This window comes from Macrotis lagotis, chromosome 3 (genome assembly GCF_037893015.1).
Source record: "Macrotis lagotis isolate mMagLag1 chromosome 3, bilby.v1.9.chrom.fasta, whole genome shotgun sequence".
Classification (NCBI taxonomy): domain Eukaryota; kingdom Metazoa; phylum Chordata; class Mammalia; order Peramelemorphia; family Peramelidae; genus Macrotis; species Macrotis lagotis.
Window position 1 is genome coordinate 225500603 of NC_133660.1, and position 20250 is coordinate 225520852.

General features: G+C 36.4%; 1 protein-coding gene across 4 annotated transcripts in view; it reads left to right on the forward strand.

The window, feature by feature from the left end:
* CTBP1 (C-terminal binding protein 1) overlaps positions 1-20250 on the forward strand; it is a 456395-nt gene that overhangs the window by 144954 nt on the left and 291191 nt on the right. For 3 of the 4 annotated variants that reach the window (XM_074229968.1, XM_074229969.1, XM_074229967.1), the window contains exon 3: positions 17062-17194. In XM_074229968.1, the coding sequence (XP_074086069.1) occupies positions 17137-17194 (58 nt within the window). In that variant the 5' untranslated portion in view covers positions 17062-17136. Of the gene's footprint in view, positions 1-17061; positions 17195-20250 lie in introns of those variants that run through there. The other variant, XM_074229972.1, reaches the window with a different exon arrangement.

A 20250-nucleotide genomic window follows, 5' to 3' on the forward strand; every position in this document is an offset into this window, starting at 1 on the left:
ATATATTTCCATCTCTAGGCAACCAATAATCTCTATTTAGAAAGGGCAAGATGGTGTTTTACCAGATTTCTGGGCTGTTTGGCATTCATTGATTTGAATGCTCCGTTTCTGAAGTTGATGAAAGAAGAGATCATTTCTTTGTTCATTTCCTTGTTCCTGCACTTCCACCTTTGATAATCACCCGAATGTGTGTAGCTGGGAGAATGGTATTTGTTTGCTGTTCTATTTATATGTAAATTTTTATTTCCCCACTCTTCCAAAATAGTGGGTAAATTTTCAGACTACAGGACATTTTTTTTTTATAATACTGTTCTAACCCCTAGAAAAACAAAAGGCTATATAATTCCTGGGCAGATATGAGACAATTATTTGAAGGTTCTTATTGAAACTCATGAAAAGACTGTGACATTGGGTTATTCATCTCATCAGTTCTAAGTATTGTGCCACACTAAGGTTCTAAAATGACACTTTATACTAAAGCAATATTTAAAAATAGCTCAGCAATGAATGTAGTGGGCATATGTTTTGGGTTAGTAATAACTTGGATAAGGAAAGTGTTTCTTTTGCCCATCAATCCAATTCCATTTATGCTAAGCCAGCAGTTCTCACTGTGGTCCAGGTACCACAAGTAGTACCAGAAAATCTTTTTTGGGGGGGAGGTGCACAGGGTGGGAGAATATCTGTAAGTTTTTTCTTTTTTTCTTTTTTTTTAGGTTTTTGCAAGGCAAATGGGGTTAAGTGGCTTGGCCAAGGCCACACACTAGGTAATTATTAAGTGTCTGAGGTCGGATTTGAACTCAGGTACCCCTGATTCCAGGACCAGTGCTTTATCCACTGCGCCACCTAGCCACCCCTAGTTTTTTCTAATAATATTTAGACATTTTATTTTCTAATATGATGAATATAAGTAACTATAACCTACATAAACAAATATTTTTGAGGATTCTCAATTCTCAAGTCCTGAGACCAAAAAGTTTGAAAAACCATTATTCTAAGTTTTTCCTTTACTTGTATTCAGAGGTTAATGTGAAATAGATTGAACAGCTTTTTATTGAAGTCTTTATAAAAAAGATGTCTGTCTACAAAGGTGACTTTTAAATGGGACTATCTCCCCAAAAATCTGTCTTTGGTTTTCATCTTCCTCCTTCCCATAATATGTTCTCTGTCACTGTAAACTTGTCTACTTCTATAACTTCAAATATTATCTTTATGCAGAGGACTTCTAAAACTGTATCTTCAACCTTGAACTCTTTTCTGGACTCTAGATCTGTCTTGGACTCATCCTTGCTTCTTCCTTTGTGCACTCTCTTCTCATATGCTATCAATTACCAAACCTATGATTTTGTCTACAATTTCCTGACTCTTCCTTGCTATTCTCAAAAGTGTTGACCTTCATGAGTTTGGCCTTAATAAAGAATTAAATTAACACATGTTAACCCCCTATTTGTCCTAATAAGGAACAAATGGAATTAGGCTAATGTGTTAACCTCCAGAGTTTGGTCTTAAGAAAGAAATAAGCCCAATTAGCTTAACCTAACACATTTATTGAGTTCTCTAGGCTTGCAGTAGAAATGTGTGGGACCTGGTCAGGGACCTAATCGAGAACCAGATCCAAGTGGGATGTGGGGGAAAATATTTATTCAATTGCACAAATCAGAAGATGGGATCCAATAAAGCTGCTTCCTCACTTATTCATCTATTGTCCCTCAATTCAGGATGGTGCTTGGGTCTGGTTTCTTAAAGGCAGAGAAGTACTGTCATTAGATCCAAAGGAACCCCCTTCTTACTCAGGACCTTTGTGTTTAATCTTCTCCCTCTAGAATGTTGGCACCATCCTGTGACTATTGATGCAATGGGAAGATTGTTATTTGTTACAGGCAAACAAGTCATATTTATTTTTGGACATTGTCAAAAACTGCCATTCTCACAAAACTTCTCATTAGCACTCATCAGAACTAATGCAGGAGTGTTCCATCCTCTTCTCCTGCCTAGAGTCAACTCTTTAGACTGTTGCTAAAGTTATCTTCTGCATGCATAGGTCTAGATCTGCATTCTAGATAAAAATCCCCCGTGGCAACCTACTGTTCACCACGAAGAAATGATCTTCCCCCCCCCCCCCAATCTATTCCACTCCACCTACTGAATCGCTATCTGTCCTTTAACATCTGACAAGTAATTTTCTTCTAGAAGCCTTTCTTATTGACTGGGGTGAGTCCTTGCAGAATTAATCTGCCGGAGCATTCTAGAAAGAATAGGGGAGCTTTCTCTTCCAGGTATGCTTCTGCTTGTTGATCCTTGAGGGTAGAGACCATTTTAATTTTATTGTATCACTAGTCACAGTGCCAAAAACATAGCTTTGGGGAACCCATGGTCACCTCCATACTTCACTGAAGCATTTGAGGAGTTTAGTAGAGGAAAATAATTGTTAATTAAATATTTAATGTTAACTATAGCAGCATGTTAGCTTTAAGTCTTGAAGTAAGTTATAAGACATTTTAACAGGCTTTCATTGCTCCTATTTGTCTGAAATACTGCTGCCAAAGTGCTTTTCCTTAAACACAGATCAACTCAGTCAGTTCTACTGGCTTCTCTCCTCTCCTCACACACACACACACACACACACCCCTTGTCTCTGCCTTTTAACTGGCAGTTTCTCATGCCTGGAATGTACTCCCCTCCTCTTTATCTAATAGTGTCCCTATTCTCTTTAAGACACAGCTCAAGCATCATCTTCTTTATGATCCTCCCACTGCAAGTGACTTTCCTCCCAAATTGCTTTGTATTTGACTATTTTGTATATGATTGTATTTATTCCCTTTTTATTTAAGATATATAACATGTATGCTCCTTGTGAAAAGGAATTATTTCATTATTTGTATTTATCCATAAATTTTGTAACTTAAAACATTCTATGGTCAATTTCAATCATTAAACCTATAACAGCACATGACAGTTCCTTCTTTTTAAAATATTTTATTTCCCTAATTACATGTATAAATAATTTTTAACATTCATTTTTACAATTTTTTGAGTTCTAAAATCTCTCCCTCTTTCTCATTCCTTCACCCCTCTCTGAGACAATAAGCAATCTGATATAGGTTATACATGTATAACCATGTGAAACATATTTCCATGTTATGACTGTTCTTTTGTTATGACTGTTCTTTCTGAAACAGATTCCTATTGCTGTATGCCTTAGAAGATGGTCTTTGTGAATTTTGGCCCCCAAATTTTCTAATATAGTGACCCATGTTTTTTGTGGTGAGCCTTACTGCATTTAGCCAACCTTTCCAAACTCTGATAAACTGGCACGTGATATTATAACTAATGGTATTGTAATTAATCACATAAAGTTACATTTAAGATAAAATTGAAAGGTTTTCAATATTCATAATTAAGCCTTTGTAAAATAAAACTAATTTCTAAAAGAATTTCAGAACTTGAAAGATTAGAGATCATCTCATCTAGTTCTGCATTGAGGACTCTGAAAATTCAGTGTTAGTTCACTTAAATATTGAAGTAAGTTCAGTGCATCATTGTCAGAGTTGAGACTAGAACCCAGTTCTTCCATTCCATTGTGGAATTCAGAAGGATAAAAAAAATGCTTTTAATAGAGTAAATTACATTAAATTCCACAGAAGAATCTACTAAATGAACAGAAATGGAAAAGCAGATGGAATTAGTTGATTTAATGATTCCCCCACTTTTTTCTGAAACAGAACTTCATCCTTTTAACACTAGTATTCCTCTATTGATGATATTTAGCTGCAAGTCATAGAAGACTATAGTCTCTGAAGAATTAAGATGGAGGGGGCAGCTAGGTGGCTCAGTGGATAGAGCATCCGACCTGGAGTCAGGATGACCTGAATTCAAATCTGGCCTCAGACACTTAATAATTGCCTAGCTGTGTGACCTTGGGCAAGTCATTTAACCTCTTTGCCTTGCAAAAAAAAAACAAACCAAAAAAAGGAATTAAGATGGGGCCATGGACAAACACATTGTTGTTAGGAGCAGGTAACAGCCAAACTTGCAAACAAGGAATTATGGAATAGAAGATTGATACTGGATCTACTTATATTACAAAAAGGGAGATAAGAAGATTGTATAATTTGAGCACAGTATAGATAACCACTGGATCACTCAAAGGCTCCATTCATATCCTTATGATGTTAAAGAATGTAGCAGGCTACCAACACCATGGGTAGATGTCCTACAGCAAATTTATGAGAAGCCATGGAGAAGAGTACTTGGACTGATGAATTGGCCTGGATTGTTCAAAGGAAGAAATATCCACATCAAACAGATCATGCTCCTATAAATGTGTGAGGCAGTGTCTAGTCATGGAATTTCATTACAGGGTCTGAGGGTGGGGAGTGAACAGGTGGTTGAAGAAAATGTCTAGTGAGTTACACTTACTAACATTATTTACAGTGGATCCTGGGGTGTTTGTTTTGTTTTATTGTCCACTTTTACATTACATATTTTACCATAAAAAACAGAGGAATTAGGAGGCCATTCATACAGGGTCACATATTTTGAGGTGAGAGGTTTGGTAGAGGTCATCTCAGTCAATGCCCTCAGTTTATAGAGGAGGAAACTAAGACCCAGAAAGACTGAATGACTTGCCCTAGGTCACACATGTATTAAATCTGTCTCTGAATCCAGCTCTCTTTCCATCCCACCACAATGCTTAGACTTATATAATGTTCAGAGGTATTATTTATTTTCTTATAATTGCCCTGTTGAGGTATGTTTATTTGGGTTCTCCTTGCCATAAGGAATAGCTGAGATGTGGCTGGCAGATGGCTGTAAATAGGCATCACTTCAAGTCAGGTAAGCCTTACACAGAACACACCAATGAGACAGTGGAAAAGCTGATATACATACTAACTTGTCTATTTTTCTTTGCACTGAGGTTAGCTAAGAGAAGAGATCAGAGTTCTGGTGCTTGTTTTCCTAAGGTGGGCTGCAGATTCTTGTTGTTTAGAACCTGAAGTTGTTTTTTGAAGCAGTCTGACCTTCAGATAAATGATATTTCCTAACCAGGAACTTTGCCATTAAGGATAGCTCATAGATAAAAAATGCTGGTAATCCATCAGCCACACATAGAAAGGGACCTTGCTTTTGTGAGGAAGTCTGAACCAATCAAATTTCTTGGTGTTGTGAGGTCATAGATGTGGTTCTGTATTCATTACCTGCAGAGGATGTAGTTGGTATATAATTAAATGTGAGGCTAGATGGGGAGATTGGTTTAGGAAAGTGTTTTGTCATCTATTAAGTGCTCTTCAAAAGCAAGCTATGATTAAGCTTACATTCTCTTTCATATGCAGGAATAAGTTAACTTGACTTTGAGGTAACGTGTTAAAAAGAGCTTGCTGGTTTTATTTTATGTTGATCCCACACCCCTTGGGATGGCTTATGAAAACTACATGGACACCCAAAACTTGGCAACTGATGGAAAGGACATGTGCTTGTATAAGTAGATGCAAAATTTTTCAGTGGCCTTTTTAAGTTTCTGAAGATCCTTAACCCAACAGCCATTTCAACAGAGTCCCCAGAATTCTTTCTCATCCATCACTCATTCTGGATTATAGGGTAACCCCGAGAAGTCAGGGGTGATTCTCTAGTTCTATCATCTAAAGTCTCCAATAGTCTACATTCCCCTGAGATTATTAATTGAAAATCATTCTGTAGGCCTATATCCAGAAGAAATCAGAAGAATATGGGAAAAATTCTATGTGTTTATGTAGTGGCAAAGAACTGCAAATTGGGGGGATGCCCATCAGTTGAGAAAGACTGAACAAGTTATTGCATATGAATGTTGTGGAGTACTGTTGTTCTATAAGAAACCCTGAATGCTCAGACTCTCCTTTTTTCTGTTCCTTGGAAGTTTCCCCTAGGCACAAGGCAATTGGGTTTTGTTTTTCTGGAATCTGGAATTTTCTAGAATCCTTGTCTTCCCAGGTGATGCTAGTCTAGGAGGCTAATACTAGGATGCTAGAAAAAAGATTGGAATTTTATTTATTTTTAATTTTTTAATTTTTTAATTTAAAAGGTAATGGGGTTAAGTGAATTGCCCAAGGTCACAGAGCTAGGCAATTATGTGTCTAAGGCCGGATTTGAACTCAGGTACCCCTGACTCTAGGGCTGGTGCTCTATCCACTGTGCCACCTACCTGCCCCAAAGACTGGAATTTTAAAACACTCTAGAGTCTAAATTGTCCACATCTTATTTGGTTTATTTATTTAGGTTTTTGCAAGGCAGTGGGGTTAAGTGGTTTGCCCAAGTTCACACAGCTAGGTAATTATTAAGTGTCTGAGACTGTATTTGAACTCAAGTCCTCCTGATTGCAGGGTTGGTGCTCTATCCATTGCGCCACCTAGCTGTCCCACAAGATTTTCTGATGACAAAAGAGGATGAAGTATAGTGGACTCAGGTAGGGCCCAGGCTGAAACTAAAGCTGAGTTCTCTCTCCCTTCCCTGATCAGTTCCTTTTTTAGGAATTTAGCTAAAAACCAGGACCCCTGTACTTTCTCCAACTTTAAGTATGAATTCAATTTTAACTGGTTGGTAAATTCTAGGTGATCTTCAGGTGTGACAGTACATGTTTCTTATGTAGCATCTAGTTTGAGGACTTATCTCCTTTAATCTAAATCCTTCGATTGATGGATTGATTTACTGAAGTATGTTCTCAACTTCTTAAGGTATGGAGAAGAAAATGGGGTGAATAGTTTCCAGATATAGAAATAAGATTATTTCAGAGGGTGAAGAGGCACTGGCAGCTGGGAGGGGGAAAGCACTTAAGGTCAAATGTAGAAGATAATTTTTCCTTTGAGTTTTTGGAGAAGAGGGATTGGACAGTCAAGATGGAAACCCTTTGAAAATACAGAGATGGGTAAGGCAAGTTGGCCAAGATAGCTGAACTAGAATAGCATGCAAGAAGGGAATTACTGTATAAGAAATCTGGGAAGGTCATCTGAAGCCAGATGTGGAAAGACTTTAAATGCTCAAAGAAGACTTTGATCCTGGAAGCCATAGGGAGGCCCCCCAGTGCTTCATGAACAAATCTGTGTCTTAGAAATATTATTCTGGGAGCTAGATTGAGGTGGAGAGAAATAGGAGATAAAGAGACCAACCAGCTTGTCAAGTCTTAGCCTTCCTGGTCCTTAGTTCATTTTTTTTCATTCATTGAACAGGTTAGACTAATTGATTTATGGTCCTATTATCTATGAAAAGAGGCTATTGCAATAGTCCATCTGAAAGGTGACGTGGTTTATGAACATGTGAATGGAAAGAAAAAGGTTGGATGAGAGAGGGATGTTATAGAGGTAAAATAGATGATATTGGGCAAAGTTGAGCATGACACTGCGGTAGGAAACTGGGTGACTGGAAGGATGATTATAACCTTGATAAAAATAATAATATGAGAAGAGTGACTTTAGGGGGAGAGATAATGAAATCAAATTTGGACAGTTTCCATTTAACATTACATTTAGTTCTTATTCACTAATAGAGACTGAGAAGGAACAGTTGAGTTGGTTTGAGGGGAAATAGGAAAAGCAATGTCACAAAAATCCAAGAAAGGTAGTGAGGTCAAACAAGGTTCAAAAGTCAAGAGAAGTTCAGAAGGATAAAGGACTGAGATTTGGCTAACAAGCAGGGTTATTTTAATCATTGAACCTATACTTCATTCAGCAGCAGTAAGTCAGGAAAAATTTTCCAGATAATATATAATGACAGCTAACATATATATATAGAGCACTTGAATGCTTATAAAGCTATTTACATATATCATTTAGCCTTAAAGCAATTCTTTTAGGTAGATATTACAGGTACTATCATCATTTTTCAGATGAGCAAACTAAGGCTGAGAGAGGTTAGGTGACTTGCCTGTGATCATATAGATAACAAGGCTCAGAAGTGGGATTTGAACCCAGGACTTTCTGACTCAAAATTCAGCATTCTAGCTTAGTTCTGTAATCTATGAAACTTAAAATTAGAATCAATTTTCATGGGAATTGTTCTAAAATTTGATTTGCACATTTTCTAAGTAGTATTAAAAATTGTATTAGCATTATTTATACAGGGTTTGCAGGCTTTATATATGTATATATCTGAAACTTCCTCCCATGGAAGCAGCCACAACCTGAGGGCATTGGTGCCTAGAGGGGAGGCCCCTGGGTGCTGCTGTCCTGCTGCTGCTGCCTTTACTACATGCCCATAGCCCAGGCATTGGATGAATTTGCATAATGCAAATTTAAATTTACATAAAGATAAAGAAATTATCTGTATATGTTTATATATCTATGTACACACATGTATATATTGTATATTTTGTATCTAAACATATATACATATGTATAATAGTTTCAGCTGTATCTTATTTCAGTATTGTAGGATTTAGAGCTGGTGGGAGAAAATCATTTATCATATTTCATTTGTTTTCATGGATGAGGAAAAGGCCTTGTAAAGTCCAGAACAAGGTTTTTAATGGCTATATTCCCAAAGATGATACTGACTTAGGGAGGTAGGACAACTGGGAATGTGATTGCCCAGCTTTAACTTCCAGTCCAGATCTCTTTCTTCTTTACCAGGCTTTTTCTCCCAGGTTACTGACTAGTACATATCCTTTTCTGGATATTTTGGGGGGATCTTTAAAAAAAAGTCACTGGTACTGTACTCTAGTCTGAGTACTGGTGTCTCTGAAACCTTTTGGGTCTGAGACTGTTATACACTCTTAGTTGCATTTTATAGTTTTTTATTTCTTTTCTCAGGCAACTTTCACTTTTTTTAACTGACAATATGATTCTCTCTAACCAGTTAGCTTTATCTAATTGTCTGTGAAATGAAAAACTGTAGTCAAGGCTGTAAGAATTATGTGTAAAGAAAGAGTAAGAAAACTTGGATTGGGGACCTAAGGGACCCTCTTAGAAATTGTGTAGGGACTGCTTTACAAGCATAGACCTTGACATCTTTTTGAGAGGGTTTTTTTTTCTTTTTCCTTACTATTCAACTGTCCAGACAACTGAATTCCCTAAGTATTTAAGATGTCACTTTGTTGTTCTCATCAGTATTCTGCCCTTTATTGTGAAACTACGATGATTGTTAATTCAGTTCAGTCTTTTGGTAGAATGAAATCTAGCATCATAAAACAGCTTGCCTTGTCATTTCTCCAAACTATTCATGTTGTGGTTTAGTTATTGCTATAATTGGTGTTCTCATAATTATAAGGTTTTTTGTTTTGCCTTCAATATTTCTCATATGTGTTAGTTTTGTTGTCCTTTCCATTGTCTGACAGAGTTTCATATCAATGCTGGCATAGTGAGAATGAACACTCAGAGTTCATCAGAGGGACTTATTACATGTTCTCCATAATAAAATGAATATATTTTATAATTTCACTGTAATAGAAAAACAATGTGAACACTTAAATTTAGTTGGTACTTCTCTGGGTTCTAGTTCCCTCCTTATAATACCAGAAGGTTAGGCTTTCAACTCTAAATCTATGATACTATGATTCCATGATGAGGAAGAAAACTTCTAAGTGATATTTTAGTCTGAATCTTTTATAGGATACTGTTTAAATGGCATATTTTCAGTACTTGTTATTCATTTTGGAAGTGATGATTCTTTAGTCATCCTTTTACATGGCATAAATCTAAAAATCTGACCATAGATTGTCAAGCAGGATCTAGGAAAAGGACCTTATGAGTGATGTGATTTGGGATTGTCTTGCTGGCCAGTGCTCCTTTTAGATTTTTCTGATTATAGGTATACAGGTTTGTACCATGAATAACCAACTAAGAAGCTGAATTTATTATAACGTATTGCTTTTCTAATAGAGTTCCAGTTAGAAGAGAGTTTGTATAATACCATGAGATTAAAGATGAACCTAACCTAAATTTCATAACTTCCTATCATTTGAATGAATCATTTGCATGATCATTATAGACAACATTAATATAGTTGAAAAAACACCAAAAAGATTCAGAAAATAAAAAACTATATAAAAAAGAAAAAAACACTCAATTTGACTTCCAAAGATCTGTAACCAACTCTCTTTCTACCTCTAGCTAACTTTTTTTAATTAACAGAAATCTGTTTTCTTTCTTTTACTTCACCCCCATTAAAAACAAAACAAATTCTCTGTAACAAAAAAGCTACAAAAAATAAAGATAGTTCAAATTTTGGCAGAAGAAAAAAATTGTACTTTGTTCTATTGAATCAAATGATTTTTTATTAAAAAATGGTAAGCACAGGTCTCAGGCACTTAATAATTACCCAGCTGTGTGGCCTTGGGCAAGCCACTTAACCCCATTTGCCTTGCAAAAAAAAAAACCCTAAAAAAAAATGGTGAGCACAGTAGTAGCTTGTGTTTTTTGGAATCTTCTAGTCATTTATATAATGGTAAAGATTATTGTCTACTGTGAAATAACACTTATAAAATCTGTCTGTTCCATAGTAATATATCCCTGTTGATAATGCCCCTAAAATTTTTATCCAGATAGACAAGAAGGGATATAGATGGGTAGATAAGTAATTGTTCCCCCACTTTGGGGGGGGGGGAATAAAGTTCCAGATTTTTTTCTTCTCCTTTAAGTGTCCTCTGCAACACCCTCATGATTTTCTTCACATACACTACAAATCTTATTTTTGTATACTTGGTCTTTTCCAACTACATTTGTCGTATTTGTTCTCTTCAGTGTCATTTATACCTCCTTTGTTTACACATCGGGATCTGTGATTTAGAGTGCAATGATTATACTGTCCTTGATGATTAAAAAAAATTGATTATAAAAATCATTGTAGATCTTTTCCATTTTTTCTCTGTTTATTGACCTCCATTTTCACCTTTAGTGCCTTTGGAATGATTTTGGTTAGTGAGGCCTTTTACTAAACTTTAAGGTGTTGTTATCCTTTTTTTTCCTCTCTGTTTTATGAGATGATATTATTCTTTTATCTTACAAATAAGTTGATATTCTAATTTCTTTTGCTTTTTGTTTCCTTTTCTGCTTGGTTTATTAAACATTTGCAGACTAATTTGTTTTAGGTTCTTTTGGTCTCTTTGTAATGGCAATTGACTTATTTATTAAATTTTTGCATAAAATTATTATAATTGATGTAATTGTCTTTTTGCTTTTCACCCTATTTTGATTATTAATATACAGTAGTTATAGTTGCATGGTGATCTTAATTTCATAATTTTTCTTTTTTCTAACAACTCTAATTCTAATACTCGGTGTTTTGACATAGTAGGAATTTGGACACAATTTGCACATCAATAATAAATTTTTTTTCTAATGAAATATAATCAGTTATATTTTTATGACTTTATTTGGTGCTTGATATGTCCATGTATTTACTTAGTAAGTATGTGAGACTTATGCATTCTGCAAGTTGTAGCCTTCCTCATTCTTTCTCCATTGACCCATAATTTCAGAAATATCCACCTCTTAACTTTCCACTAAAATCAGAATCTATACTGATTTAATTTGGAGAGTCTTATAAGTTCTTTGCAGAATTTCTCTACTTCATTTTCTTCAATTGTTGTTGAAGCAGAATCTACAGGTTTTTTATAGAGATCATTTTGCAAAATACTTATTTCAAATACAATAATATGAGTTGACCAAATGTACCATGAAATGATGTTTCTTGATGTCTTTGTGTGTATAATTCAATCAACTTCATTAATTCATTAATTTGCCTTTCCAAGGAATACTTGGTAATCATCCTTCCATTTAGCTACAACTTGAATCTTTCTTCTGGCATCATTTATAATGACAATGACAAAATTGGAATAATTCTATTCCTTTAGTAGTATTCAACTAGTTGGTCACTGAGCAAAGATCTTACCTTTAGCATACCAGAAAACAAGGGGAACTAAAACCAATATGCTCCTTTGCCCCTTCTGCCTCCTTTTCTACCATTCTGTCATTGTCACTGAAGAATGGGAAGGAGGATGCACAGGACAGAGGCTACTTTTGTAGTTTTTTGGTTTTTTTAGTTTCCTGGGTTACCAAGGTCAGAGAACATATATAACCAATTGGTCGTCCTACTAATGTAAATCCCTCCATATATAACTAGGTGGAACCTTGGAAAGTCAACTCAATATGTTGTTGGGATTGTCACAAGGCCTTGCCAGCATGGTTGAACCTTCCAGAGTTTGCTCCAATGGGATATTAGAGTAGGCTTTGTGGAGGTACTGAGATAAATTTTATATAATCCTTTCCTTATTCACATTCTAAAAGAATAAAATTCATTCTCAGTAATTAAAATATAAAATAGGACATTATGAGAATGTAAGAAAGGTACAAACAAGATGCTGTATGAAATCAGGTAAGGGGAAAGCATTACTTTTTAACTTATGGGGATCAAGAAAGGTTTCACTGGGGAGGTAGCATTTAAACTAGATCTTAAAGGTCAGATTTCATATCCACAGGTAAAGGTAAGTGGGACTTCAGTTAGCAGGGAATATGGAACCCATGGAAGGTTTTGAACAGAACACTAACATGATCAGATGTGTGCATAAGGATAATGAGTCTGACATAAGAGTAAAGAGGCTGGTTATAGAAAAACCTAATAGGAGGCTTTTAGTAGCTCATGTGGATGGTAGAGAAGGCCTATGCTAAATTGGTAGCAATGAGACTAGGAAAAAGCAGATTATCTGAGAAAATTGTGAAAAGCAAATTAAATGTGGGAAATAAGGGTTCATCTCCTTACTCTTGGACTATGACAGTAACCTGCTGATTGATCTCTCTGCCAGAAATCTCTCTCCACTTTAGTCTGTACTTCATTCAGCTATCAAATTCATTTTATTTTTATTTTTATTTTTTTATTAAAGATTTTATTTATTTTGAGTTTTACAATTTTTCCTCTAATCTTACTTCCCTCCCCCACTTCACACAGAAAGCAATTTGTCAGTCTTTACATTGTTTTCATGTTGTACATTGATCCAAATTGAGTGTGATGAGAGATAAATCATATCCTTCAGGAAGAAACATAAAGTATAAGAGATAACAAGATCAGACAATAAGATATCAGGTTTTTTTCCCCTAAATTAAAGGAAATAGTCCTTGGACTTTGTTCAAACTCCATGGTTCTTTATCTGGATACGAATGGTATTCTTCATTGCAGACAGCCCCAAATTGTCCCTGATTGTTGCACTGATGACATGAGTGAATTCATCAAGGTTGATCATTGCCCCCATGTTACTGTTAGGGTGCACAGTGTTTTTCTGGTTCTTCTCATCTTACTCAGCCTCAGTTCATGCAAATCCCTCCAGGCTTTCCTGAATTCCCATCCCTCCTGGTTTCTAATAGAACAATAGTGTTCCATGACATGTATACCACAGTTTGCTAAGCCATTCCCAAATTGAAGGACATTTACTTGATTTCCAATTCTTTGCCACCACAAACAGGCCTGCTATGAATATTTTTGAACAAGTGATGTTTTTACCCTTTTCCCATCATCTCTTCAAGGTATTGTAGTATATGTAGTGGTATTGCTGGGTCAAAGGGTACGTACATTTTTTGTTGCCCTTTGGACATAGTTCCAAATTTCTCTCCAGAAAGGTTGGATGAGTTCAGAACTCCACCAACAATGTAATAGTGTCCCAGATTTCCCACAACCCTTCCAACAATGATCATTATCCTTTCTGGTCATATTGGGCAACGTGAGAGGTATGAGGTGGTACCTCAGAGAAGCTTTAATTTTCATTTCTCTAATAAGTAATGATTTAGAGCAATCAAATTCATGTTTAAAAGTATAGATCTGATCATGTCACACTTCCACTCAATAAACTCTTAGCTACTACTTAACATATTCTTCACAACATGACCCCTACTACTTCTCTAATATTCTTGCATCTTACTTAACTTCCCTGCCACATACTCTGTGACACTTTCTTTCATAAGACATTTTTACCAGCTCCTCTGTCTAGAATTATCTTTCTTTTCATCTCTGCCTCCCAGCATCCCTAACTTCCTTCAAGTTTTAGCTAAAAAGTTTTTCCCAATTCATCTTCATACTAGTGCAGCTAGCATTGCTGAGGTTGCTAGGTGGTTCAGTGGTTAGAACTGGCTTCAGACATTTCATACTTACTAACCTTGACCTTGGGCAAGTCATTTAACCATGATTGCCTTGCATCCAGGGCCATCTCCAGTCATCCTGATCCATATCTGGCCACTGAACTCATTATGGATTAGCACAGCATCCGCTTACTCACATCTAATTCACGTGCATGTCATGGTATCACCTCCCTGATGCTTCTCCTTGGAATTTGAAGGACAGACATCATCAGTGCCTTCCTACTATTGATTGGCTCCAATTTACACTGTATATATCCAACTCATACATAGTTCTTCTCATGGTGACTGCCCTACTAGTCTAAGAGCTCCTTATCAGCAGGGATTCTCTCACTCCCACATTGTTGATGCATAATAAATGTTTATTGACTAGCTGACTAGTTAGAGATAACCCTGCAGTTTGGTGAATTGTGTTACATCTATCTGGCAGAAATAGGAGTCAAAGGAGAAGATGGTTTAGGGGATAAGATAAATTCAACATGTCCAAAAACTAAGACTCTAGAAAACATTTGAAAATATGAGAGAGATATGTAGATCTAGGAATCATCTGTGGAGAGGTGATTAGTCATCTGTGAAGTGGCAAAGTGACTGCATTTGCCAACATTGTGATTATATAGAGAAAGAATAGGAAAAACCAAGGACAGAATCTTGGAAAGCGACCATTTGGATTTAGGAAAAAGAGGTCAGGGGTGGCTAGGTGGCGTAGTGGATAAAGCACCAGCCTTGGAGTCAGTTGTACCTGGGTTCAAATCCAGTCTCAGACACTTAATAATTACCTAGCTGTGTGGCCTTGGGCAAGCCACTTAACCCCATTTGCCTTGCAAAAAAAAAAAAAAGGAAAAAGAGGTCAGAGAAAAGAGGCAAAATCTAGGAGTGTGCAATATCAGCAAAGCTCAGTGAAGAGTAGCAAATGTCATATGGAAAGCAAGAATCTTTTGCATTAATTCCATTCTGCTGCCCAAGTCTTCTTCTTAAGTGGGCTGCTCCACTTATGCTATTCTACTCAAAAACTGTCTGCCTAACAAAGAAGGTATAAATTATTGATCTCACCATTCAAAGCCTTCCATAATCTGATCTCAGATGAACTTTCTAGTTTTGCTTTTTTTCAATGAAACTGAACTACTATTGTTCCCCAAGTCTCATTTTGCCATGTGGCTGTCAACCTCCATGCCTCACTAGACCTCTCCATTCTCATTGTTCAGCCACCATCTCTTGCATACTTTCTCTTTCATACTTCAATATTCATCATAAGTGGCATTGGGAAGAGATAAGGGGCAGAATAAGCTCTCATATTTATCAATATTAGACTTTTTTCATTTCCAAGGAAATATGTACCAAATATTTAATGTACCTGTTACATAAACTAATCATTTTTATTGGGAAAATGACTTCCAATTTCAAATAAGGATAAAGGAAACCCATCCCTACTTGTGAAGTTGGAGCCAAGTCTCCCATGTCAGAGAAGCAGATACTTAGCACCAGTAACTTCTTAATTTGCTTATGTTGTTTGCCCTTAATTCTTAAATGAGACCATGACATCTGGGAAGTGATGTCTTGACATGCAAGCGAACAGTTTAATTGAGAAAGGGCTATGCAAAGTCAGCAGCCTCACTTTCTCCTCTGGAACCATCATTTGGGTCCAATGGTCAGATATGGATCAGGATGACTAGAGATGACTCTTAAAAAATTGCATTTTACAAGAAAACTGATTGTAACTCTCCTCTAAGATTGAGGAATAAGGCAGTAATCCTGTGAGTTGAAGAAAGAGGCTGACTGTTCCTGAGATTTTTCTCTCTGGCTATATTTCCATTTATGGAACATTTGTAAATTAGAAGTGATTACAGAGCTCTTCAGCAGGCTTAAGAAAGGAAAATAATGACATTAGGTTTTTTGAGGAAAAAAAATGATTTTAAGTAATTCACTCGAACTTAGCTTTTAGTACATATTGACATTAACTGGTTGCTAGTATTCCATGATTGGGAAGGAAATCTTGTGATAATGTGATCTTTGTTTTATGTGAGGTTTGAATGTAGCTTTTGGTAAACTTTGGAGTAATATATTCCTTCTGTGAGAAAGTAGGGATGTTGATTAGGACTGATATTATATTGACTTCTTACTCCTTCCCACTTCTCTTGGGTTCCAGGTATTACAGGAATGATCATTGTGTAATTTTAAATACACCAAATTGAGCCCTTAATTTGGAAATGAGCCACATACTGGGTCATTGTTTAAAAGTCACCCCAAATGTTCACATGGACTATTTGTGCCCTACCTGTGGAGCATTCCAAGGTCCTACTGGTCTGATTAGCCACAATCGGACACAGACACATTGTAACTTGACTCTAACATAGTGATATCATTTTGGTCCTCTTCAAGAGTGAAGGACAACAACCAACCAACAAGTGTTGTTTTAGCCCATATTCGCATATATACTTTTAAGGATCTTCTGTTACTGTGGATATAAATGGAGGGACTTGTTTGCTAAGCATGGAACTATAACTTTGGTGTCTTTTGGGATGATACAGAGTTGATATAATCTGTGGGAGGCATTTTGCTGTTCTTTGTCCCATGTAACTTGCCTGTAACTTTCTCTTATCCTGTGAGATTCAGAGACAAGACTGAAAGTCTTGAACTTTTTCCTTGAAAGTGTCAACAAATACAAAACGTGGACTCTTTTTAACCAGGACAATTTATTTCTATTCAGTGTTTTGGAAACATGTTCCATTGACAGGGTGGATAGTCTGACAGGACATTTTGGGGGCTAGTTGTGTACATATGGGTGTATTAGAAGAAGAGGCGAGATGCCACCAGCTACTGAGTCAGGCAAGAGAATGCTGGTCTTTTGGGCAGGCTGGATAGCAGCTTCATGAGAAAGCATTTAAAGTCTCACTTTCAAAAAGTGTAATTTTGAGATAATAAAACCTGGTGAGATGTAACATTGGCCTGTATTTTAAATCTTTTCTTTCTTTCTTTTTAGGGTGAAAAGCAGAGTCCAAGTTCATAGTGGGCTTGTTCTTGTGTTGGGTGAACTGGGGTCAAAGCCAGACAGCTCATGGCTCTCCTAGAGAAACACCGAGTGAAGCGGCAGCGCCTTGATCGTCTATTTGAAGGTCAGACCCAACACCAGGTTCTGAGGTGCAACGGGAAAGTTGCTGGTGTAGGTGCCCCTGCACCACATGCATTTTCCCACTGGTCGTAGTTTGTTAATTTGGAAAAATAGATTATCAATCCGTTGGTTTTGCCTCTGCTTGGAGTAGGAAAGGATACCTAAGATCATGACTCTGTAGTATAAAAGATCACCATGCTAGAATTTCTCTTCTGGATAACTTCCCAAAGTGACATTAGGCACTAGCTGTCCAGGTGATTGTCTGCTTGTCTCTGACTTCACACATGTTTTCAATGGGGAGTGTGTCTGAAGCTACCTTCTGGTTCTAGATGTAGTGTTGGAGAGGAAAGAATACAGGGGTCCTTATCTTGAATTGAACTTACTCCTAGCAAAATCTCTTTGTGAAATGTTTCTCTTATTATCTGAACAAATGGTTGGAATTCTTAATTTGAAGATTTGAAAGACTTTCAGTAAATTGGAATCTTGGTGTCCTTAGAGAGATGTTAATAACTTTAAGAGAATCTTAACTTATTTTTATAATTATCTTATTTTTTCTTTCATATGCAAGAAGTACCTGTGTATATATTGTGTTAGATATTTGCTTTGTACAAAGATAAAGTGAGTATTTAGATTCTTAAATTTTCCCTTTTATATTCGGCATTGTTCATTTTCAATAATAGATGATTTCTATTCCTTCTGTACAAGCAAAAAAATTTTTGTTCTTAATCATTTTCTTTTTGGGAGAACTCATCATCAGGGCTGGGTTTGAGGAATATACAGTGACTTTGGATGTACATAAGAAATCAGTTTGGGTTACCTTTCTTTGTATTCCCTCAGATTGCATTGGTTAGGAAGCTTCCAAGCCCAAGGAGCAACAATACAAAATGACTCCTTAGCAACTTAAAGTTTTTGAAAGATTAAATGATTTTTCCAGTGGCACAGAGCTACTGTATGTCACAAGCTGACTCTAATACTGACACCCTAGCTCAGATACTGAGATGTTGCCTCTCAGCATCCTCCTTAAGGTGACAAGAACATATGTTGAAAGGTAACTACTCCATTGCTGTGTAGCACTCTGGAGAGGACCTCTAGGGATGTGTCATATCAATTGAATGTAATCACCCCAAGAAGAAACCAAAGGGAACTATTTTTCTCACTAATTATTACCCAAATTGGCATGATCCCTGTACTAAGGGAGTTCATATGTACTGTGTCCTATCATTTTGTACTTTATAGCTATAAAGCAAATTTGCGGTCGTGGTGAAAGTATATTTCTCATGGGGTTTAAAAAAACTCGATTTCCTCTTTCACCCAGTCACTTAGTTTGTTGTCAGTATTTATTTTGATTGTAAAATATTCAGTGTATATGTTTACATGTAATGAGTATTGATTTTTATGAATAAGGGAAAAACACTTAGTAACTTTTTGAAGTACATCTCATTATTTGAAACACTTTACTTACAGAGTTTTATATATCATGATCTTGGGATTGTTTAAATTATAAAATCACCTGAAGTATAGTGTTTAAGTGATTTCTTAGAGAATCAGAAAGGCAGTGGCAACTATTCTTTCTCTTTTATACCCAAGAGGCTCTCATGGACTTAGTGAATATACCCTACAGCCTATGGTCTGAGAGTCTGAGGAAGGTCTAAATCAGTTTTGAGTTCCTACTTTATACAAGCTCCTGTGCTGAAATCTTAAGCTCTCTTCCAATATCTGGTTATATCTTTTTTTTTCCTTTTAGGTTTTTGCAAGGCAATGAGGTTAAATGGCTTGACCAAGGCCACACAGCTAGGTAATTATTAAGTGTCTGAGACCGGATTTGAACTCAGGTACTCCTGACTCCAGGGCCAGTGCTCTATCCACTGTGCCACCTAGCTGCCCCAATCTGGTTATATCTTAAACTGGCATAGCTTGCCATATAATTCCATGCAAGAGTGCTTGGATGTTACATTCCTTTTTGGGAGAATAAAATGGTAAATAAATATGACTCTGGTAGAGAGCTGGAGTCAAAAAGGAAGGTTATAGAGATTTAAGCTGTATCCTCAGAAGATCAAGAATTTACTGATTTGTGAATCTTTCTTCTCCCACTGTCATGTAGACCTGGGTTCAAATCTAGCCTTAGATACTTCCTAATTGTTTGACCCTGGGTAAGTCACTTAAGCACTACCTGCCTTAGTTTCCTCATTTGTAAAATGAGGATAATAATAACACCCTTTCTGCCAGGGTTGTTGTGAAGATCAAATGAGATAATATTTGTAAAGTGCTTAGCATAGTGACTGACTTTGATTAACTATTGGGTGTTGAACCTTTATTGAATTAAATTGAAATGTGGGAATTGTGCTTCTTGATATCTGTACTATTATAGATGATGTCAGATGGAACTGGACTAAGAAAAACTAGGTGGATCTTTGATAAAAATCTGTTCATGGACACATCTTCATTTTCCTGTGGACTTCTTGTGATTCCTGAGAGTGTGTTAATAGACCTTCAGTCATATGTTCAAATGAGTAGGTAGAGTTCTGACACGGTAATGGTGATTGCCCTGGATGCTTGCTTTGTTTCCCCAAATCATTTGAAATATATTTTACTGTAGTGAATATTAGCTTCTCTCTACTAGAGCAGATGTAATTTGTGATTCAATCTGTTCTCAATTCAACTACATACATTTATTGAAAGATGTTTACTTTCACAATGAAACTGCCCAGTTTCACATAGTAGTTTCCCAAGTTGATATTGTTCATGATCACTCTAACATTTCCTACGTGGGACCAGAGTAGAAGAGTAGAAGGCCGTGTTTGGCCATGCACCTAGAAGAATTGTTAGCAATGCTTGCTCTGAGAACATGTCAATGAAACAGGGATCATGAGAAGAATGTGGATTTAGAACTGCTGTAGCCCATGTTTGTAAAAAAAGACATGTAAATTGATTTAGCATACTGATTTTTTTCCTGTCATTTATTGTTCTAAGTACATGTAATTGTAGTTTTCAACAATCTTTGTACATTTTTCTTCCTCTCTTCCTTCCCTTCCCCCTCCCCAACAGAAAGCAATGTAAAAT